General features: G+C 46.2%; 2 protein-coding genes across 2 annotated transcripts in view; one reads left to right on the forward strand and one right to left on the reverse strand.

The window, feature by feature from the left end:
* CPS1 (carbamoyl-phosphate synthase 1) overlaps positions 1-23605 on the forward strand; it is a 361797-nt gene that overhangs the window by 136148 nt on the left and 202044 nt on the right. The gene's annotated exons all lie outside the window — the stretch shown is intronic.
* The window catches only part of LANCL1 (LanC like glutathione S-transferase 1), a 35421-nt gene continuing 13552 nt past the window's right edge, over positions 1737-23605 (reverse strand). Inside the window, exons 3-9 of the mRNA XM_058532925.1 lie at positions 18508-18715; positions 9984-10119; positions 9295-9441; positions 8226-8408; positions 6304-6480; positions 5770-5842; positions 1737-4894 (exon numbers count right to left, since the gene is read on the reverse strand). Of these exons, the coding sequence (XP_058388908.1) occupies positions 4818-4894; positions 5770-5842; positions 6304-6480; positions 8226-8408; positions 9295-9441; positions 9984-10119; positions 18508-18715 (1001 nt within the window). The 3' untranslated portion in view covers positions 1737-4817. The remainder of the gene's footprint in view (positions 4895-5769; positions 5843-6303; positions 6481-8225; positions 8409-9294; positions 9442-9983; positions 10120-18507; positions 18716-23605) is intronic.

Genomic DNA, 23605 nt, shown 5'->3' on the forward strand with positions numbered 1-23605 from the left:
GGAAAAGTGGTGGGGTGTTAACCGGAATATTAGAAACATTTCCTTGTAATGCCTGAGTAGTCAGAGGAGGGGCGTCTATTCTGCGCACACAGAATTCCCAGCCAGGCACCTTGCATAGAAACACACGTTTAATGAATCTGGGGGATAAAACGGTTTTAAAGCATTGCTCATGGCATGATTAACACATAAAATGGCATGTCTGCAGCACATAGACAGACAGTGCCAGGAGTTCGGATTATACCAGCAAGGGGTACGTGTTCATTCCTGATGCCGAATCCTGAGAACAATCAATACTAACCATCAACTTTCACAGTGAGCCACCTCAGGACTGTTCGGGTTACAAATGCCTTTCTTCATATCCCAGCTCCATCAGAGAAGAGAAATTAGGCAACTGTGACACTGCTTTATAAACTGATTTATCAAAAGAATCTTGCCGTTCCCTGCATAATGACAAAGTGCCTCACGAATGCTTTCTCTAACACTTATCTGTAGAGTGACAGGACATTATTTAATGCAGATTTAATGTCACCACGGCTGTAATTTGCATGTGGATGAAAAGCTAACATAGTGTAGAAATGTGAAATTAAACTGGTTGACTGGGAGCAGCGGTCCTGCTAAGATCCATTTCTCTTCCTCGTTACTTCACTTCTTGGCTGAGTGTGTTTGCTGCTTTCTCCCATTACTCACAAAATTGTCAAACGAGTCCCCGAGGAGGCCTAGCACAGGGCTCCTGGAAAACAGTGTTTCAACAGTTTACACAATGGGACAATGAAGCCAGTATGTTCTCCACTGTAAGAAAGCCAGTGTTCTCACTTGGTTAATTGATCCGCAGCTTCAGAAGGAAGAAGGCAAGTTTGGAGGGGAAACAATGAGAAAGAAAATTATCAGGGACTGACTTGTAGGTTTTTTTCACTTTCAACGATGCTTATAAGAGCAGACAATACACGAGACTTTTAATGACACTGAATCCCCAGTGGGAACTAACTTGGGACAAAGAAATGACACAAAAATTGTTATTCTATTCAGAGAGCATGACGAGAAGGAGGCACAGGTCTTTTCTAATGAAAAGTTAGGAAAAAATAAACCAAACTACTATGGGTAAGTTGCAGGAGACGAGTTACTTCTTCAAGTTCTGTTTGTTCATGAGATTCCAGCTGTGGTTCAATGTAACGCGCCTGTCGCTGTTTTTCTTCCGGGAGGAAGACGAGCCAGGGGGAGGGGTGGACAGAGGGCAGTGCTGGCGGCCCCCCGAGGGACACGGACTCCGGGGCAGTGGGTGGGACCCCCAGCCTCACAGTGGAGTCTCCAGGTGGCCCCTGCGAGGCAGTGTCCCCTTCACGCCTCACTGCCCACGTCTAAAGCTGTGACGCCACCATCTACAGCTTCACCCAATCAAAGGAGAGAAATAAAAACACCCGAGCATCTACCCTTAGTGTCATGAGTCCTCAAACAACAGACTAGGGGTATGAAGGGCATTTTAACCATATGTACCCAGGACAAAATGTAATTCGGGGATGAAAACAAGTATTTTATAATTTGGCAAATCTCTGTTGTGCTAAGTGACACCACGTAGCCGTGTCATGAAGATAAGCGGCACCAAGTCCCACCAGCCAACAATGAAGAAAAAGTCAGGAATGAACCCTAGGGAATGTGTATAGAGAAAAAGCCATTATTTACCATTGAAGGAAACTATTTCTTAAGTTTAAACCAAAGCAAACCAAAAGCACATGACAATATATAGTCCCAACAACATTTTATTGAGAACCAGCAAGTCAAATCCTTTATAGAACATAGTACACACGATCCCAGCCCTTTCCGATACATGGCAATACAGCTGGGGGTGGGTTCCTTGAATCTTCCCAGCACCTTGTTTTCTATCTACATGACAGAAACGGTTCTTCCACAGCCTCGCAACACAGGAATGGGCGCTTTGATCTATTCAGGGCAAGCAGAAGTGGAATCAGAATTCAGTGTGAGCAATAAAGGACCAGAGACGAGGTCTAGCAGCCAAAGGCAGACAGATAACTGTTCACTCTTCACATTTTGTGTTTCAGAATCAGCGAGCAGGAGGCAGGGCATCGTGAGATCAGACACAGGTTAACCCAAGGACACAGGGGCAGAGCACGTCTCTCGATTCAGTTCCGTGGGCGGGCGGTAATAAGGAGAGAAAACGGCCTTGGATCCATTTTTACCTAGAATTCCACCCACCATGAAGGCTTCTGGTGCCCAATAATTGGAAGTGACATCAAAGACGGAAACGGGGCCAAATGACCCTCAGGGTCAAAGACGGACAACTCAGGTGAGGCCAAAGCCCAGTGGGATGGACGGAGGTGCTGGTGATGTTAACGTTTTTACGTGATGAAAAGTTAACTACTGCCACTCTCATCACTAAGGAACAGGAGCACACGACAGGACAAATGAACACTCCTCAAAAGCTTTTGAGGTTTTACTACCTAGTCTTTGCAATGGAGATAAGAGACACTGTTGAGTTTTCTGGAAAGCAACTTTTGGGAAAGTTTTTACCAAAAAGAAAAATATCTGAGGGAAAAATGATGTAACAGGAATAGAACTGAAATGATGCCTCTTCCTTGTAAAACTAAGAAAGCTGGTGTAAAAGGTTCTTTCAGTTTCCACCACGGTGTTAGGGTACGGTCTTAATTTCACAGCCTTCGGCTGAGTTTAAAATCCCATCAAACTTTCTTAGCTCTTAAGTATCAATAAAACAAACAATGGCACAAATATAAAATTCTGCCACTTTAATAAGTCCTAAAAAGCTAAAGAACATGAAATTTGAATTGTGTTTGTATTGACAAATTTGTTAATGGATGACAGTAGCTCAATTGCAATCCAAATATTAGCAAGAATCTTATTCAAAATGTTCTCCTCCCTGCACTGAAGTCTTCCTGGGGCTAAATTTACCAAGATGTTTGGAGAAGCACTGTGATCAAGCCTCCTCTGGCTAAGAGTGTGTTTTTGCTCCTTTTCCCTTGGTTAGTAACTACAGCAGCTAACAGTACAGGTACAGTAGAGCCAGACATGTAACTAAACCAAACGGGCTTTACTCTTTCAAGGTGGACAGCCAGCCCACAGCAGACGAGCTGCACCGTGAACGCTGACACCGTGGCTCTGAATGTCCACGGCAAAGGACAGCCTGTACGCGGCTCACCGGCAGCACATGGGAAACCTGAGAGGCACGAGGTTGTCCTGACAAGCACAAGTCACAGAGCAGGAAGCTCATGTAGAGACTGAGCAGTGTGCTGATGCTCAGATCCTATTGTCAGTAGCCTTTAAAGGGTCAGACAATTTCCAATAATATTAGCTATTTTGGTGCTAAATGGAAAATAATAGGGGACCACTACCCGCAGGAACCAACATACACTGAGTGGGGATTTGTTTCAAAGTTCAGATAAAAATAGCATGTTATTGTGACTGAGAGAGCAGTGAAGTAGGCACATTTAAACTGCTTAGACACTGTTTTTTAAAGCTGCGAAATGTTCTAAAATCAGTCGAAACATATAGAAAATACCAAAGAAGCCTGGAAAGGCAGAAATGGAAGGAGGTGGAATGGGAGCCGATGAGTGAAAACATCCGTCAGAGATTCCTCATCCACCATGCAACCCCGACCCGAGGGCTCAGACAGGGACGAGCGGTAAGCCGAGGATACGCAGAGACAGGCTCTATTTGCTCTAAGCACAATCACTGGATAACACCCCCTAAACAAATTCAAAAGCTTAGTGCTTCGGTTCTAGCTATTGGCTGTCTAGCACCCTCCCTCCCTCTTTGTAAACAGAAGTAGAGCGCTGTACGATTTAGTGAAAAGACCAACGTCCAGACAGGTTGATGGGAAGGCAAATACCTTATGGCTTGTCCCAAACAGCCAGCACTAAAGCAGAGTCACTGCACAGTAAGTAAACACTAGTCAAAGTTTAGAAGGTCAGTTGGACGTGTGGACCGCAATCCCGGGTCACGACACAGTCACACAGAAAACTCGTTCCGGAGCTTATACTAATTCTAGAGAACAAACAAATGTAAGTAAATAGTTCCAAAATACACTGGCTTATTTTAAAGAAAACAATAATCTATTTTTGTTAGCTTATCTTGAACTAACCTTCAAGTCAGAATTTTCACAACGACCATTGCATTTTAGAAGGTTTTGATAACAATACTGGCTTATAGAGCCTGGATTCTCTATAAACAAAAAGAGGCAAATTTGCCAGTATGTTTATCTCTAGTTTAAATGAGCATTGGGAACTTGAAAAACGGTATTTAGGTCCCTTGCCCAGTTTGCAGCTCTCGCAATTTCTGTCCTGGAAACATATAGTTATATTTTTGTCCCCTCTCATAATCCACCACCAGAGAAAAGCAGGGTCATAAAAACCATCTGTCCTGTCTGAGACAAAATACTAAAGAGCAGAGGTGGAGGGCAAAGTCCAACAATAATCATATATTTATCTTTGTTTATCTACATTTAGTTTCTTTTAAACATTTTTAGAGCAGTAACAGCCAGTTACATTCAGAAGCTTAAATAAGAACAAGATTTCCTCCAAGTTCTGAAATATATACACATATGCCCTCAAAATACTGTACATATCATCCAACCTCCTTCTAGGAAGAAACTGAAGTTAAAAGATTTCCTTGGATATGTTTAAAGTAAATGACAAAGAAAAGGAACTGAACTAAAGACAAATTCTGAAAAGAAACCCACTAAATCAAGTGCACAGTTTGACTCTCTATTGCCTTGAAAAGCGACGAAGCACTTGGCCCAGGCTTGCTATGCAGACAGGGTCATGCAGTGACTGCAGGGGCAAGCGTTCCTTTCACAGCTCAAACGCAGGGAACCTGGCCTTCGCGGGCACCAGCAGGTCAGCCAGGAAGTATATCGTTCCAGCCATTCCTGAAGGAAGAGAAAGAGCAGAAGTTACCACACCAGCGACCCCGCCTTGTGGAGTGGTTCATTCTGTAGCATCAACATTACGACACTAACGGCAATGATTTAAATGAAGCGGGCAACTGTCTTTATTCATATTTGCTGCAGTTCAGCATTAGAGAAGACCACCAGTGAGGGGCTCAGCCTCTTCATCCTGGTGGAAGACGGGAGGGAGAGAGGAGCCAGACGAGTTCACGGCCAGCCCTGCCACTCAGCGCCTGTGAGCTCCTTCACCACGGCACCGTGGGGCACTTACCTGTCAGCCTCGGTCTTCTCGTCTGTGACGTGAGCGTAATAATGTCTGTGTGTTTCTGCTGAGATGAGTTACGACGGCGTCTGCAAATGCTCAGCATGTGCCTGGCTCCATAAATGGCAGCCACCACTATGGCTACGAGTATTAGATCTGTGGTGGTCCATGTGCTAATTGATTTTTAATATTGAGTTGTCATATTAGTAAAGAAAGAAGTCGTTTTTTTGTTTTTTTTGAGGAAGATCAGCCCTGAGCTAACATCTGCCAATCCTCCTCTTTTTTGCTGAGGAAGACTGGCCCTGGGCTAACATCCGTGCCCATCTTCCTCCACTTTATACGGGACACCGCCACAGCATGGCTTGACAATCGCTGCGTCGGTGTGTGCCCGGGATCTGAACCGGCGAACCCCGGGCCACCGCAGCGGAGCGCGTGCACTTAACTGCTTGCGCCACCAGGCTGGCCCCAAGAATTCGTTTTAAGAAACGACTATAAAATTAATTTGTCGATAAAGCTCAAATTCAAACACACTAATTACCAGGAAGAGAAGCAGATGCTGATATTCTCAGGCAAATACGTAATGTATGCAAAATACCTTCAAAGAGGGAGAAGGGGGTGTCCGGTGTTCTGCATCCGTGTTCTCCGTAATCCAGGCACCATTCAGCGAACTGAAAATGAGACCCAGTTAAACCGCTGCAGTGATTTCTTCCAGAGACCCCATAAATTGATAGAGACCATCTCTAAGAACTACTCTGAAAAGTCAAAAACTATCTTCAAGGCAGAGAAAAGGGGTTAACGCAGACAAACACGTGGTCTGAAAGAGAGTACCAAGTGCGGGAGGAATAGAATGATACGTCTGAGCCACGTATCTCCAAGGTTATCAAAGAAGGAAGGAAGGAGCAAAACCACCCTACATCTCTCTTTTTCCCCCATAAACGCTGTTGAGTAGAATCACGTTCTTTTAAAAGGAAGCTAATTCCACTGAATGGTTTTTGAAGGTTTTCTTAAGTAACTGGGTTTGCTCTACAGACTCATGGTTAAAAAATAAATGAATTAAATCAGATGAACTGGAGCCCTTTCTACAACCTCCCGGGAGGCGGTGCTTCTCTCTGGCGGCTCGGCCTCCTACCTTACAGGCCCTGTACAGGTACTTCACGTCCTGCGTGAGGTTGAACAGCGCCAGGAAGGCGTAGGCGTTGCCCGCGGTGCCGTGGCACAGCCCGTAGCCCTTCTTCAGCAGCCCGTGCTGCCAGATCAGGTCGGCACACTGATAAGCGTCGTTGAGATACTGCTCCTCTCTGAACACCTGCGGAGCCGGGGGACACAGTGCCATTGGAAGGGACGCAAAAGAAACTTCTACTGACATTCCTTCCTGACAGGAAAGGAGGGAGACGGGGTAAGGGAGAGAGTAGGGGGCTTGGCAAGGAAAGTCAGGGATGTAGAGCCAGAGAGGTGTGTTGTACCGGTGGGGACGAATTACAACAACTCACTAGCTTGCTTCTGTTTTTATGTACCTGGGCGTGACCTTACCTGCAGTCTGTCTCACGTGCACGTGTGTTTGTGTGCATGCGTGTTATCAGTGAAGCAGCATTATTTTACTTGAATCTTGCTGCTACCATTATTCACTTTCCAAGAACACACGCTACCGTCTTAGGTAACAACGACGCCCTTCACTATTAGGACGTTTCTTCACATACTGGAGAAGAACCTGCTTATAAAACTCGTTAAAAAACTGATTTGATATAAAACACTATACTTTGCCAGAAAAGCAGACACACCTTTACAATCTTCTGCAGCTTCCTAATCTTGATCACAGACTTGAGAAATACTCTGAGTAGCCGTTTTTAATATCTCATTGCAAACTAAGTGTCCTTAAAAATAGAATAAGGCCGTTTTAAAAGTTTTTCCATTATACCTAATTTTCCGAGAGGAAAACTTGATATACTAAAAGTTTGTTTAGACTATGAGAGGCCAGTGCCTCTTGATAGTCTGCAGATTTGTGATTTGTAGATCCGGCACCAAAAGACACAGATATCTCGGTTCACTTTTTTTTTTTCTCAAATAAAAACCCTCTTTTCCTTGATTACAGCTCGCCACAGCACGCTTTTCAGAAGATATCTGCACTTTTCTATGATGGCACAATATATATAATATAAGGTTACCATTTTAATCATCTAAAGTGTGCAACTCAGTGGCACTAATCACATTCACAATGTGATTCCAAACATTCCAAAACGTTTTCATCATCCCAAACAGAAACTCTGTACCAATTAAGTGACAACTCCCCATTCCCCTGCCCTCAGCAGCAGCCCCGGGTAATGTCTATTCTACTTTCTGTCTCTGAATTTGCCCATTCTAGACACCGCATACTAACCATCACGTCACCTAAGTGGAATCATACAGTATTGGTCCTTTCGTGCCTGGCTTATTTCACTCGGCATGTTTTTGAGGTTCATGTACATTGTAGTGTGGAGCAGAAGTTCACTCTTTGTTTACGGCTGAACAATATTCCATTGTACGTATATACCACATTTGGTCTATCCACTCTTCTGCTGACGGACACCTGGACTGTTTTCACCTTCTGGCTACTGTGAATAACGCTGCTATGGAACACTGGTGTACAAGCACCTGTTTGATTCATTTTTAAAAATTCTTTTGGGTATATACCTAGGAGTGGAATTGCTGGATCATATGTTAATTCTGTGTTTAATTTTTTGAGGAACTGCCGAACTGTTCTCTACAGCAGCTGTACCACTTTACATTCCCCCCAGCAGTGCACAAGGAGGGTTCTTCCTACTTCTAATTGTCTCTGCCACTGCTGCTCTACCCGTCAGTGAAGCAGTCTCCTGTCCTATGAAATAATGTCTGCTATAGTACGACAGATACTGAACGAATGAGAATGAATTATAATCCACTTAGCAACGTGATCTTAGGTCAGACAAGTGATTTATCTATTGCTCCTTTAAGGATCATACGTAAAACTAACCCCAAATTACAAAATTTTATGTTATGTTTTCCAGTTTATTTCTAAACCGAGACAATTCACAGCACCTTATAGGCCTGGATGAGCATGTAGATCACCCCCGGGGAGCCGTGGCACCAGTGGACCAGCAGATCTCGCGTATCGTCCACACACGGAGGGTAGTTGCCGGACGGGAATTTCAGCTGGCAGACGTAATCCACGCTGGGCTTCACCAAACTGTGTAACTTCCCGTGGCTCACCTGAAGGCTGGGCTGAGAACGAGAATGGGAATCGTCAGTTCTGCTGGAACAAACAGACCTTCCCAAGCCTCAGGGATGGGTTTTAAAGCAGCCAGAAAACATGACCAAAAGGAAGTGGAAGTCCCTAGGAGGTTCTGGACTCCATCCAGCTGCTGGAGCAGACGAGGACGAGGCGACCAGTCAGTACCTGGAGCCTTACGTGGCCTTCTTGTGCCACAAATTCTTATTCAAAAGTGCCAATTTCTCCTTCAAGATTGCTAAATAAGCCCCAGGAAATGATGCTCTCATGAGAAGTCCTCTTCCAACCTCCCTTCTTGGTCATGCTTGCTGAAGGCATCCCACCTGTCCTCAGTCTATCGACTTTGGCTGATGTCCCCCAACGGCAGTAGATCTGAACAACTGTTGGGCACATCCAGCTATTTTTCAGGTAAGTTACACAGAATCCACAGAAAAGGCTCCTTAGCCTTGTTGTTTAAGGGAACCTCGGGCTACAAACGCTCATTTGTTTTCTACTGATTTTGTTTGTACTCCTGGAATTTGTTTCAGTGGGTGGTGCCCTATAATGTGGGCTAACAGTCTTAATTCAAGGCATCTGCTGGAAGAGACGAGAGGAGCAGAGGGCACTTTGTGCAGAGGTACAGCTGAAACACTAGTCCACACACGTGGCACCACGTAGGCGAGGACGGTCACTCACAGATCAAACAGCATCTCAAGGCACGGGCCTTCTGTTTATGCACTTCAGAACGCACCTCGGCAAACACCCCATTGTGTAGGCCAGGGCACCACAGGGAGAGGGACGCGGGGTCCAGAGAACCAGGAAACAGAGCTGGGTGCCTTGTCCCCACCCTGACAGCACAGCCGGAAGCACACGCACGGCCTCAGCGCCAGCGCCTCTCACCTGCATCAGGAAGTAGTAGATCCCTGCCAGGCCGTGGGCAGCCCCCACGTAGTACTCCTGGTACCATTCGTACATCAGCGGAGTCTTCGCTGTGAAGTTTCTCTTTCTAGCTAGGTTTTCTCCAGAGGTTAAGACTGTTTCACAAATCTACAGGGAGAAAACAGACCAAAATAACGAGAGAATCGGAATAAAGCCTTCCCGCTGGAGGTAAGGAACTTTTTGCTAAGAGGAACCAGGGAACACGGCGAATCAGACACCATCTCACGGCGTGGACGGGCACAGTTTGATTTTGCACTCAGAGAAGCGAGGTGACTGTATTCTGCCTAAAAGAGGGAGGATATGGAGCGTCTTGAACTCTTTTCACTACAGCTGACAAGAATTCACTTGTCAAAGGGAAGCAGAAACTCCTTCAGGCGCCAAAGAAGATGGCTGCGCCTGGGAGGTGGAATCTGGCCTCATCTCCTTCTGTGGGGTCTACACCCTCACACGGGGCAGGCGGGGCCCTCACTCCAGTCACCCCTCAGAGCTCCCAGCAGCACTCAGCGTGAAGCTGCTGGTCTCTGACCACGCCTGACCTTCAGAGGCCAAGATACACCTTGAGATGTGCTAACTAGAGAAACAAAACCAACGGTTTAGGCAGAAAGTAAGTAGATGCTAAAAAGACTCCGAAAAGAACAAAAACGTGGTACCTGCTGAATATGGCTTTGAGGAATCTTTTCCACTCCAAAGTTCTTGTTCACAAAGAGAAGCGCATAGATGTAGCCCATCCGTCCATAGAGCATTTCATTTGGAGCGTGGGGATCAATCTTATTTAGGTGAATCAGCCTGGGAATAAAAATACATGCCTGAGATAATTTCAAAGGGATCGGATAGTGGTATATACTTAAAAATGGTACATTTAGAAAATACATGCACACAAATATATATATATATAAAATATTTAAAGTATATAATAATAATTTAATATATAATATATAAAATGTAACTATTTTAATATAATATATAAAATGTAACTATTTTAATATATTTATACATTATAAATTATTATATATTATTACATTTTCAATATTAAGTGGGCTGGGCCAGACCAGAAAGGGTAGTCAGGGTTCAAAGATTAACCCTCAACTAAATTTCTTCTCTTCAGTTCACAACAGAACCGACAAACAAGAAATTCTAAGAATGGAGGAATCCACGTGTCCGGCTGAGGCCACCTGGAGCCTCCCCAGTTCCCTGTGGAGGCGTGCCCGATCAGCAGCTGGGGTGCGAGAAGGTGAGAAGTGCTGGCTATTGCAGCATCTGGCCTGGAGAAAGGACCAAGTCCACACTCAAGGGCCCTCTATTTCCACCAAATGCAACGCCCGCGGTGCCCCAGTGATCTCCTTCCTTGACTGATTTCTTACATGTGCCATCAGGCCTACTCAGAGTGTCTGCACAGCGGCCTCACCTACCACAGTCAACAACACACGCGAACGGCACCCAGGTGTCAGCCTCCGTCTCCCCAGCCCCCCAGCTTCCAGCCCTTCTTTTCAGAAATAACCTGTCCTAGAATTATTTTATGTACTTATAAGCAGATACACGTTTATAAAGATATCTCCCCAAAGGTTCTGTGGCTTGCTATTTAACGATACAGCCTGACGTCCATTCTATACCAGCACACCCCGAGTGGTCTCCTTCTTTATCATAGCTGCGTAGTATTCCACTGAGTGGGTGTACTATAATTTATTAGTCCCCTATTGAGATACTCAGTTCAGCTTCTCAAAAAAAGCTATTTTGGGTTTTGGTTCCAGGTGAGGTACAGAAAGCAAAGTCCACCTCGCCTCTCCCAGTAAACGCAGCTCCAAACCTGGAGAGAACGCAGGGCGTGGCTATTTGAGGACTCTCAACAGTGAACGGTGGCAGGTGGAACGGGGAAGAAAACCAGAATTGAAGTTCCACCCACCCAGTGGTGAGCCCACCACGTTTCCCCTCTGGTGCAGCCCCAAACCTGGCAGCGGGCACCGAGGGCCTAAGAGAGAGCCCCAGACGAAGCCTTTAGCTCTGTCTCCAGAAGCAATGGAAAGGAACTCCTACTATCAGAGAGAGCAAGTAAAGCACTCATTTTCCTATATTTCCCTTGTTCCTTTGTTCCCTTGCACTCCAGGCCACGAGCGATCTCATGGTGGCAGCAGATGCGAAGGGGACAGGAGCCCACGGGAGAAAACTCTGAGGGAGGGGCCCTTCCTCATGGATCAGAGGAGCTGCGGTCCCAGGAGCGTGGGGGAGCCCCCATCGCTTCACTTCTCCTCCCGGCCTTCCCGTCACCTGGCCCCACAGGCAGGCACAGTCGTGGGGAGCGCAGAGCGGGGTACCCAAAGCCCGATTTCTTTCCAGAGGACCAAGAAGGGGAGCCCCGGGAAGCAGAAGCCGGCGGAGAGCACAGAGGGAGACGAGCTCAGGAGAGAGACCAGATTTGCAGTCTGAACTCTGAGAATGAACCTTTTTCCTTTTGGGGGGAGGGGAAGCAAATATGATAGGTGGGAAAACCGTCCCTGCTATTTCAGATTTTTATCAGATGACATTTTGAAAGCACAACTCAACCCTAAATTATCCTATAAATTCAATGTGACACTGTTTAAGTTATTAAAACAATTTAATTTTTGGTGAAACTTGACAAAATGACATTAGCATCTTGGAAAAGTATGAGGGCAGAGTCAGGGATTTCGGGAAAAGAGCAGTAATGAAAGGACATTAGCAATTACAGAGACTAAATGCCATGTTTCGTGTCATAAGCCACCTGACGACAAAGCCATTGTTGACTGTAAAACTCGCTCACTAAGTCGTCTGGGTGGGAACTCACTCCTACAGCAGTCACGTGTAGACGGTGCCTGTGCACGTGTCCTGTCTGACTGGTCTACACTAGGAACGGCTGGCCGGCAGTTGAAGTGCCCAGGACCACACCCTGGTGACGGGCTCCACGTGAAGTTCTCTCACAGGGACCCACAGGCAGAGGCACTGGGCGCTTCAGGTAACTTATCAACATCTGCACAGAGGGGGGTTTGCCAGCGAGAGCAGCAGGAGTGTCAGGACAGGGCTTGTCCGTGGGGGACCGTGTGGTGACGACAGGCGGGAGGTCTGGGAGACGGTACCGGCCCTACCACCGCTTGACGGGTAAGATCCAAGAGGGGCGGAGGACGAGGTGGCTTTCTCCCAGCCACAAGGACTGCTTGTGTGTGTGTGTATCTTCCTCCTAACAGACGTGTGCACATTCGGCAGAACTTGGTACTGTAACGTACTCAGTGGTGAGGTGACGGTTGAGGGCGGACACAGCCACAGACAGCCACAGACAACAAAACAAACCAGCAAACAAGAACCTGACCACTGCCACCACCAGGACAGGTGCGGTGACCAGAGTCCTGGCTCTGAAGGGAGAGAGAACAAGCCCCACCCCGTGCACCCCCCACAGCCTATGGAGAGGGCGGGGGCACTCACATGTAAAACCAAGAGGACGAGGTTTAATAACCAGAATGACATAATTCTAGTGACTGCGAGGGGCTGACAGCTACGAAACGGTGACTGACAAGAAGCTACGGAAGCATCCGGAAAGGAACCTGCTCCCCAGGAGAGGGCTGGGAAGAGCAGAGCTGGTTGCAGACTTTCCCCCAGGACCTCAGCAACGGAGGCACCTCAGTCAGTCAGCTAGTGGAGTGTGCACGTGACGGTGGTCACCTCGGGAACAGGGACATGGTGCTCAGAGGCAGCTTTCCATTTCCTTGTGACACCTTGCTTGACCTTTTCCCCACGCCAACAGGGACATCTCGCCGGCAGAATTAAGAACCATTCTGTTTTCTATTTCAGTATCTCACACACACACACATCCCTAACAGTTTTAAAGAACTTAAAAATGTTTATTAAGAAAAAGTCTATGTTTTTCATGCCAGAACTGGCAGCTCAGTAACATAGAGACCTTAAGAAAATAAAATCTGTTTACTAGACACAAACTCAACTGTTGTAGTGAACAGAATAAATGTTTCCGAGTTGTGGTAAAAATTTATTATCAAGTTTCAATATAATGTAGCAAATTGTATAGAATTTAGATATAAAAAAGCACTTTTGATTCACTTTTGCAAAGGAGACTGGGAGCACTATTCAACAAGAGAAACTACCGTGAATGTTTAACCAGACACTGTTCTCTGGAAGTTTCTCACAACAATTAGGCACTGACTCCAACGACGCTCTCATCTAAAGTCGACAGGTTTGGACCACGGGGTCAGGAAACAGTCCTGTATCTGCCAGCGCTGTGACCTGCACCACCACGAGGTGGCGACATTTAATTAGCATTCCAGTTATTTTGCAGCCAAGCTCATCTGCGTTGGGGAAATTCAAAGTAGGTAGCAAACATCTTTCTAACACTTGAAAACAAAGTATTGCTCAGAGCATCTTGTTAAAACAATATTTTGCAGTTTAGGGTAAAAAAGGAAGTATTCCCTTTTTTTTCTGGATTTGAATTCGAGTCATTAACACTCATTCGTTGGCTCTGGTGACCACCAAAGGCAGGACCTGGCATGTCTTACATGTTACATTCTCAAGATACAATGAAGAAAGGACTGCATTTACAAATCGTAACGGTTATTTTATGTGTTTTCAGGAACTCAAACCCAGAAGCACATCGTGCAGCTCCATTTATCTGTTTTGACTGTTGACATTAAAGCAATCCCCCCTGAGAGGAGACATGTCACGGACAGGTCACTCATGGGAGAACGAGGACGTGCAAACAGGACGGCTCTCTCCACACGCAGCAGGACCTCCCCAGGGTGTGGCTGGGGAGCTTTTGCCTGTATCACCAAAAGCTTCGTAACTTTTAAAAAAGAAGTCCTTTTCCTACTCCTCACACTACAAAACAGAGAGGGCCGACGTTTCCTGCCCAGAAAGCCAAAGCTCTTCATCACTCCCAGCACCAGCCCCAAAGCACTGCACGGCAGGTCAGCCACGTAAGTGGCACAAACGAGGCAACGCCCTCCCTGTGTGGGGGCACCGACGGCTCTGTGGGAGGGAGGGTGGACACGGGCGCAGGTACACCAGGCACCAGAACCAACCAGCGCTGTTCATCTGCCCACCTCCTCAGCACGTGCAGGACAATGTGAACACAAACGCCACACACACACTCGCACAGAGGCACACACGCACACACATATGCACACACATGTGCACAATACACATGTGCACAGACACATGCGCACACATGCACACACATGCACATATGCACGCACACACGTGTGCACATAGGCTCCTTTTGGGGAGTCACAGACCCCTCCAGGAAAAGCATAAATGCTCTCTCCACACTGAACACAATTTGGGGGTTTTCTGTACCTCCGGAAACCCTAAGATTCCCAGGGCCCCAAGGTAAGAAGCTCTACCTTAGGGAAACACTGATTTCTTTGGATTTCAGTTTCTTTGTCTAAGGATTAGACTTGATGATCCCAAAGGCCCTTTTGGTCTCTAAAACTCCAAATTATGACTCTGGAAGCCCATTACATTAAAAAGACGTGGGAAAGGTAAGCTGGAATGCAACGCTCGCAGAGGGTTACAACACAGACGCCGCACAGAGGGTCCGAGTAGCTGCGACATCTCAGAAGGGCTGGGACTCGAGGAAGAGCGGTTGGTGAGAAGTAAAACAAATCACTGACGACAGCAAATCACTTTAGATTTCCTGAAATTGAATTGAAAAGACTTATAGATTCTTCTCTTAAAAGGGAGGAGACATGAAAGTAATTTACAGACAATTCTTTTTCCTTTCTGTTCTGCCATGAACTCCAGAAATCTGAAAAATCAAAGTTGCGGCCACTAACAGCGTATATTCCTATCATACATTCACATTCTATTTATATATATATTTTGTGTGTGTGTGAGAAAGATTGGCCCTAGGCTAACATCTGTGCCCATCTTCCTCAACTTTGTATGTGGGACGCCACCGCAGCATGGCTTGATGAGTGGTGCGTAGGTCCACGCCTGAGATTCAAACCTGCCAACCCCGGGCCACCGAAGAGGAGTGTGTGAACTTAACCACTGCGCCACCGGGCCACCCTGTCACGTTCTATATTTTTAACCTTAACAAGTCTCCTGGCTATAAATAAAAGATTGTTGAAATGTCATAAAATTTTAAAAAAGGTATAAATAACAAAAACACTGTTATTACCAAGGTATCAAAAAAAAAAAGAAATTTTAGCTTTCTCTCAAGAGTGTTTTATAATAAACCAATATTAACATCTACTGGTACTATTCTCCAAAGAGTATTTCTTAGAACAAGAGGCCCTAAGATGTCATTAGGAAAAGGCATTGTCCCCAAGATGAGTTTGGCCAATTCTGATCCCTAGAGTCGCTGGTTCCCTTCAGAGCCGCTGAAGACTGAGCAGCCAGGAAAGGTGCACTATTTAACTTAGTGTTTCCCAATCTGTCTGAACACACAAATCCTGTTTCCATTTGACACTTATTAGCATGCCTCACATAGCAAACTATTACTCTTTGGCTGTACATATATTGAGAAAAGCTGGCATTATATATCAAATATTGGGGCCACGACAACTTATTTTTGTGATACTTAGAGTGAGTCACTGAATGCGACTTCTCTTGTGAACCTGTAAAGTAAAGCACGTGTGGGGCTAACAGCTTTAAACTGGCTATGCGGAAAACCAGAAAGGCAGTTTCTGTGTTTCAAATTCAGATGGCATGGAACCGTTTTTGCGTTGGCTGGTCTTATGCAGGTTAATTAGTATGGAAGGAACACGTTAATTAAACTTGGGGCAATCACTGCTTTGTTTCACGCGCCATTTTGATCAAGCTTAGTGACAGGTTTTATACTAAATACTTCCCAGCCCTCGAGTGGAGTGTTCACGGTTTTTTCCTCTAGACACACCAGCAATACATTTTTTGTTTTTAAGTTGCACTATATAATTTCTAACCTCTGATAGATGTAGCATAGGCATGTACAAAAAAAGGTATTCTAGGTATATGCCAATTCAGGGAATGATTTAATATAAGGATTCACAGAGCATTATAGGTGGAGCAAAGTGTAAGATTAACCCAGGGATCCTCACCAAACGAAATCAGAGATGATAATGCTCTTCTAACAGTGATACACAAGAAGGGGTAGTGGGAATCAAAACCATGGTCAACTCCGGGACGATCACTGACTGAAATGTTGCTGGACCCAATTAAGAAATGAGCTAAAGACCTTTACAGACACCTCGCCAGAGAAGATATGGCAAGGAAGCACATGAAAAGATGCTCCACATCCTATGTTATCAGGGAAATGCAAATTGAAACAACAGTGAGACACCACCACACACCTATTAGAACGGCCAAACTCCGGAACACTGACAACACCAAACACTGACGAGGATGTGGAGCAGCATGAACTCTCCTCACTGCTGGAGGGAATGCAAAATGGTGCAGCCACTCTGCAAGTTTCTTGTAAAACTAAACATACTCTTCCCATACAATCCAGTAATCGTGCTCCTTGGTATTTACCCAAAGGAGCTGGAAACTTATGTCCAGACAAAAACCTGCACGTGGATGTTTACAGCAGCTTTATTCATAATTGCCAAATCTTGAAAGCAACTAAGATGTCCTTCAGTAGGTAAATGGATGAATAAACTGGTCCATTCAGACAATGAAACATAATTCAGCACTAAAAGGAAAAGAACTTTCAAGTCATGACAAGATATGGAGGAACCTTAACTGCATCTTACTAAGTGAAAGAAGCCGATCTGAAAAGGCCACGACTGTATGATTCCAACCATACGACATTCTGGAAAAGACAAAACTGGAGACACTAAAAAGATCTCTGATCGTCAAGGGTCAAGCAGGAGGGAATAGGGATGAATGGGCAGACACGGAGGATTCGTAGCGCAGTGCAACTGCTGTGTGACACTAGCAATGATGGATACACGTCACTACACATTTGTCCAAACCCACAGTGTACAGCACCCAGGTACACTACGGACTCTGGGTGATGAGGACGCGTCAGTGCAGGGTCACTGACTGTGACAAGCGCTCCACTCTGGTGGGCGATGCTGATGGTGGGGAGGCTGTGCCTGTGTGGGGGCGGGGGGCGTATGGGAAATTCTGTACCTTCCTCTCACTTTGCTGTCAACTGAAAACTGCTCTAAAGAGTAAAGTCTATTACACAACAAAACGACCTTTGCTGGAATCGCAACTCTCCGCGTGGAGCGCGCTCAGTGGGAGCCTAGCAGCACTGCACGCAGGGCTACGTGGCAGCCAGGTTTCTCAGTAGAATTCTCAGTGTTCCAGAAACGCTGGGAAAGCAATAACTACAGTTTACTAGTACAGAAGTTGAGCAACTCTTCATAATTCAAGCTTCCATGGGCTGCCCTGATTTACACTAAAAATGGAAATCGGGGCTTGCACACCATTTGCCCCAGAGGTATGCAGTTGCGAATCAGTCTGTGTCCCCTGGGCGGCCTCTCGGCCCACTGCAAGAAGTGACCCACATTTCCTCGAATTACTGATCTTGGGTAGCCTTGGATTAGTATCACTTGATTAGGCTTCTGACCACTTTTGTTACTGAACTGATGCTTGATCCGGAACATATCCACGTCATTACATCTTGTAATAAAATAGGGATTATAACGGTTGTTCCTTAACTACATCATAGGAATAACGTGAGAACTGATCAAATGGCAGTACTAAGACTTACGGATGAGAGAAAAGTTTATTGTTGTTAGGTCCATCGCGTTCATTCCGACTCCTAGTGACCTTGTGGACAGCAGAGCAGACCCCTGCCTGGTCTTTTTGCGCCAGCCTCTCCCCTTCCGGTGCTCTATCAGACAATGCCCCGCTGCTATTCACAGGGTTTTCAGGGCCAATTTTTTCAGGAGTGGGTGGCCAGTCCTTCTTCTAGTCTGTCTAGTCTGGAAGCTCTGCTGAAGCCTGTCCACCATGCTGACCCTGCTGGTATTTGAAACCCTGGTGGCACAGCTTTCAGCATCACAGCAACACGCAGCTGCCACAGTGTGACAACCAATAGACAGACGGTTGTGTGGTTCCCTGACCGGGAAACGAACCCAGGCCGCAGGGGTGGGAGCACCGGATCTTAGCCACTAGACCACCAGGGCTGGCTGAGAGAAAAGCACTCACTCGAACGCTCTTCTGCTGACACACACAGAAGTAATGCATAATGACGTCCAGATAACGATCCTCACAAAGAAACATGATTACCGGGTGATGCAGTCCTCTGCCTGCTTCTCATTGCTCATCTTGTGGTACACCACTGCGGCCACCGCCAGGGGGCCCGCGTCCCCGCAGAGGAAGGTGATGGAGCGCTTGCTCAAGCAGTTCAGACTCTGCTTCACGTAGCTGTGCGCCATCTGCAGGTAGCCGGGGTCCCCGAACACGTCGTAGAGATGCAGGTAGAGCACAGCAATGCCTGCAAAGCACAAAGGAAACACCGTAACGCTGAGGAAGGGCAGCTGACCGGATCACCCCGGTGCGCTGCCGGCTCAGCAGTGCTGGCTTTTGATCAGCTGCAACAGGCAAATCATCTGGCAGTTCAGGTGACTTGGTTCTAGACTCAGCTCTGTTACCAAGCAGCTCTAAGCACTGGATATAGGCCAACACCGTCCTGTTTCCCCATCACCACAACTCTACATAACAGCAACTCTAAACCCAAGTTCATTATTAGTCCTTGTTGCACGCTGGCTGTTGTGCTAAAGTATTCTTCCTGATGGTTTAATGATATGTCATCAAACTATGGTTCCAAATAAATGTCATCTATTTATTTAACAAAATAATTTATTTAATTGATAATGAACAAGAATTGTTTGTTCTTGTGAGCTAAAGAAATTCAAACACTAGGGAATGAAAAACTCAATTTCTCTTTATATAGAAGATAATTTTTCACACGAGAAGGTAGGTAGAGTAACCGAATCCCCTCCCCCAGTATTATTCCAGGCAGGGATTATAAAACAATTAAGTTATTTGAGATCTGAGAAAATAAATTCAATTCCTTAATTTCTTCCTCTGTCGAGCACCCAGCCACTTTAGGAACTACACTGTAAAAGCCGCCAATGCTTTCGATTTGGGCCTGACTCGATGGCTTCTTATCCATTCCTTACAGCCCAAGTGCGTAGTTGCAGGCTGTCTGCACGTCCTCATTCAGCATGCCTATCACTGCAGAGAGCGTCCCCTGAGCCGACTGGTCTCGGGGCCGACTCAGAGACGTGGAGCAGGAGCCTGGCCGCCCGCAGCATTTCCAGAAACCCATCTCTCCCCTTAAAGTCCATTTTCCGTCTCATTTACCATTTTCAGAAGACACAGAGCCTCTGTTTAAGTCTGAATTAATAGAGCCAATCTCTTCACGGAGTGCAATGCAGTAAAAATGCAGACTGCAAAATTACTTTTCACTGTACTGAGGACAATTTTACATTCAGACGCTTTGCTCATTTTGCATGGGTAATCTCCAGAGCTTTGAGCTGCAGACAATTCAATTTCACATATATGTTAAGGCCAAATTTTCATTTCCTGCCAAAGCTAATAACCTTGCCTGTTCTCTCAAAGTGGCGTGGTATCAGCAGTTCCACGAGCTGACGCCCAGACGTACCAACGCCTAAGGTCTGTAGACGCAAGTGTACAAAACCACGTACGCGGGTAAGAAAAACAATCTCCTCACAACTGCTCAGCGTCAAGCGCTTCTTCTAGAACCCGGCCCTTCACCGGCGTCATCTCCACCCAAACCAGGCCCCCGCAGGCGCTCCGCTTGAACTGCCACCCGCTCGCTGTGCCCCATCCCAGTGCGGCCTGCTCCCCTCACTAAGTTTCGTAAGCACCAGAGCCCGACGACGATGGGCTGAGCGAGGAGGAAACAAGCAGTGATTAAACACAAGCCCCCCGCACTGTTTCCTGTTCAGACCTGTCTCTCGTTACCAACAACTCCTCTTGGCCCAAATATGTAACAAACAAAACCCATTAAGGTTTGCAAGAGTAAGGTTTGATGTATTTCTCATGAAAAACAGGGAATCGAGCAGTCTCACAATATGTCATCTAGATGACAAATTCTGTTTTCCTCTCTTTGATCAGCAGAGAATTATCTTTCCAGCGTCTGGGATTCCACACCTCAGCTTCTGCTTCTCTCCTTCCTCTCGCTGGGGCCTCAGCGTCTGCGTGCTCTGATGAAGCCGCTCTGCAGGGCCCTGCCGCAAACGCCCATGGATGGGAAGGGCTTCCAGGGAGAGCTGATGCCAGTGAGACAAATTTCCTGGACGGGCTTATCATAAACCAGTCCAGGTTGGGAAATAAGACAAAGTGCGTAAGTCAAGGGCATTGAATGCCTCATCAATGTTTTATACTCCAGGTACCCCAACTTAATAAGAGAAAAAACAGGGGAACTGCCTGTGGCCGAGCGTCTTGAACCCGATCCTTATGATGCTCCAACCTTTGACAATACTCGTGCACAGAGCATCACCTCTGTGTAAATACTGAGAGCGGGCGACAGCTGGCAAGGTGGGAAATAAAGACACAACCCCAAAGGCTCTGCAGGGAAATACACCCAGTCCTTACACACCCAGGCCTTACACACAGGCCTGGCCTCAGTCTAGGTTTGAAAAACTCTTTTCAAATGTAATTTTTAAAAATAGATGTGTTCTTCATGAAAAAAGTCAAACAGGACTTAGTACAAGGCATAATATGCAAAACACCAGCCCACCGCCCCACTCTCTTCCTGCCTCCCAGAGATAACCACTTTCAATAATCTTAGCCATTTTCTCTGGTATTTGCCTCCATATTTCTAACAATACGCTATGTGCTATCTCTTGATTTTCCACATCGGACATTTCTGGCTCACACTTGACTCTGGAAGACGAGGATTTAGCTCTTGTGATATACTGCCAAGTGGCCCCCAAAAGTGTATCTTTTTTTTCCCTCAACAACAATGCTCTGGATTTTAGCTAGGCACATGGCTGCCCATAACAATCTCCTTTGCAGCTGGGTATGGCCATGGGACTAAGATCTGACCAATGGGACATAGTGGGCATAATGGGGGCAGCTATGGAAAATGTTCTTGAAGGGAGGGGACTTGCCATTTCTCTCCCTTTCCACCTTCCTCCTGGCGGGAATGCAGATGTGATGGTGCAGCTGAAGCAGCCATCTTAGATCATGAGGTGGCAGGTCTGTGATGAGGATGGTAGGCATCAAGATCAAAGAAACTCAGATCCCAGCGGACTGTGAGGCTGCCACACCAGTCCCTGGATTGCCTGCATACACAAGAGACAAATTCTGTCGTGTTAAAGCCACTGTTATTTCAGGTGTATCCCCACATCCTAGTAAGCCTAATCCTAAAGAGTACAGCTCTTTCCAAAGCTGGAGAGGTAGGCAGAAGCTAGATCACAAAGCGTCTCATAAGCCAGTTCAGGACTGTGGGTTTTTTTAACTTGAAAAGCACCATTTTAAGCACGGGAAGAGCACCCTCAGATCTGTGCTTTCACAAGTGCACTGTAACCGCACTGGCAGGTGTGGAAGAGTGTGCAGGGCGGGATGCAGGACGAGCAGTCAGAAGGACTCTGCAGGAGCGTGGACCCGAGAAGGCTGCCCTGTAGACGTGAAGCGAGACTGAGCTGGAAAGATCTGTCCAGAAGGCACAGTAGACAGAACCTGGTGGGGAATGACCGACGGGGAGACGGCCCGAGGACGCCCCGACGCTCAGCTCCAACAGCAGGTGGGCAACGGCGCCCTCCACCGAGACGGCACACTCCTCCAGGGGAGGGCCAGGTCGGCGGGAAGATGGGTGGTGTCCATTCACGAGCCCACCCCAAACACAATTCCGTTCTCTAAAGCGCACGTGACGTACTGAGGAAGAACATTCCTACTGGCCTCCAGGGTAACAACCGTCAAAACTGCTCACGAGGCCCACACAGGATGACGCGTGTATGGAGTTTAATCTTTCTAATGTTTTCTTCTTCATCACAGAATGTGCTACTTAACTAAGAGTATTCTTGGGCTTAAATTTGAGTAGCATATAAAATTTTCTTTGATACTGTTTGCTAAGCAAAAAGCAGAATAATGGAGATTTGCTTCTTTCTTCTACCCTTTTACCTTTTCTTCCAGACCAGAAAAGACTTACACATTTTGATTGCATTTATAAATATAAATTATAAATATAAATTATAAAAATCTGCTCCATATTGCTTTAGATTTTAAAATTATTATTTTTTTAAATGAAAGCCCCCCTTCTTTTTTTTTGAATCTGGATAATTTTTGACATATTCACTGATATAAAATTTAAGTTAAATATTCTTCTATTTCTTAGCTGGCCCACTCCATGATAACTACTGTCATAAGCTATGAAAACTAATGCTTTTTGATCTGAATTTTACTATCTTGTTCAATTTGCTCATATATGACTTAAACATACTGACATATTTTAGAAGAGAAAGTAATCCCTACGAAGAGAGATATGCTGAGAAATGAGTAAAGCAAAATCTAACTTATTATTTCCCATTAATTCTAAAGTCACTGAAGGTGATCAATCAAGTATATGGGAAAAATCCCACTTCTGTTAAGGAATGAGTACTTCCCCTCAGGAACCAGAGATTATTCTTTCTCTGGATGGTCTTACTTCACTTCCCACAGAGTACAGGAAAGTTGTTACAGGCATATCACCTCCATGATACATGCAAATCCAGGTAACATTAAGTACCATCAGTAACAATCAATCAATGAAGTGCCTTTTAGAATCACGCACGTGAAGTCAGTGATCTTCTCAGAAGTGGCTGTTAATTCTTTAGTTATCCACGCTCTGGGAAACTGACTTGGTGGAGAAAGAAGAGGCGGACGTGGGCAGAGACCCCCCTCCATTCCAGGGGAGAAACACGGCTAAGGAAGAGGGGCGTGGGTGGGTGTGGACTGAAAGCCTCACGTGCGGGAGGCGGAAACGCAGCAAGCGTGCAGGGCAGGCCCAGGAGGCGGAACCACCTGATCAAACTCCCGCGGAAGGAAGGCTGGGGACGGCCTGGCTCATGAGGCTCTACTCCTTGGGGCACAAACCGTTAAAACCCAGACACAGAAACCTAGATTTGAGGCTAATACACTGCTAGTTTATATAGAAGAGTAGTATTCAAAAACAGCATTTTTCAAAGATAAAGTTGCCTCTATGTGTTAGCCCAGGTCCTCCAAGACGGGACTGAACAGCAGTACTTTACGGGGGAAATGGCTCCAGACACGGACCGTGTGGAGCGCACGGCAGGGCGTCGCAACGGCACCTGCGTGGGAGTGACACACGACACCTCCACCCGCAGCCCCCGATCAGAACAGGCAGCCTCACCAA

Source organism: Diceros bicornis, chromosome 37 (genome assembly GCF_020826845.1).
Source record: "Diceros bicornis minor isolate mBicDic1 chromosome 37, mDicBic1.mat.cur, whole genome shotgun sequence".
Taxonomy (NCBI): domain Eukaryota; kingdom Metazoa; phylum Chordata; class Mammalia; order Perissodactyla; family Rhinocerotidae; genus Diceros; species Diceros bicornis.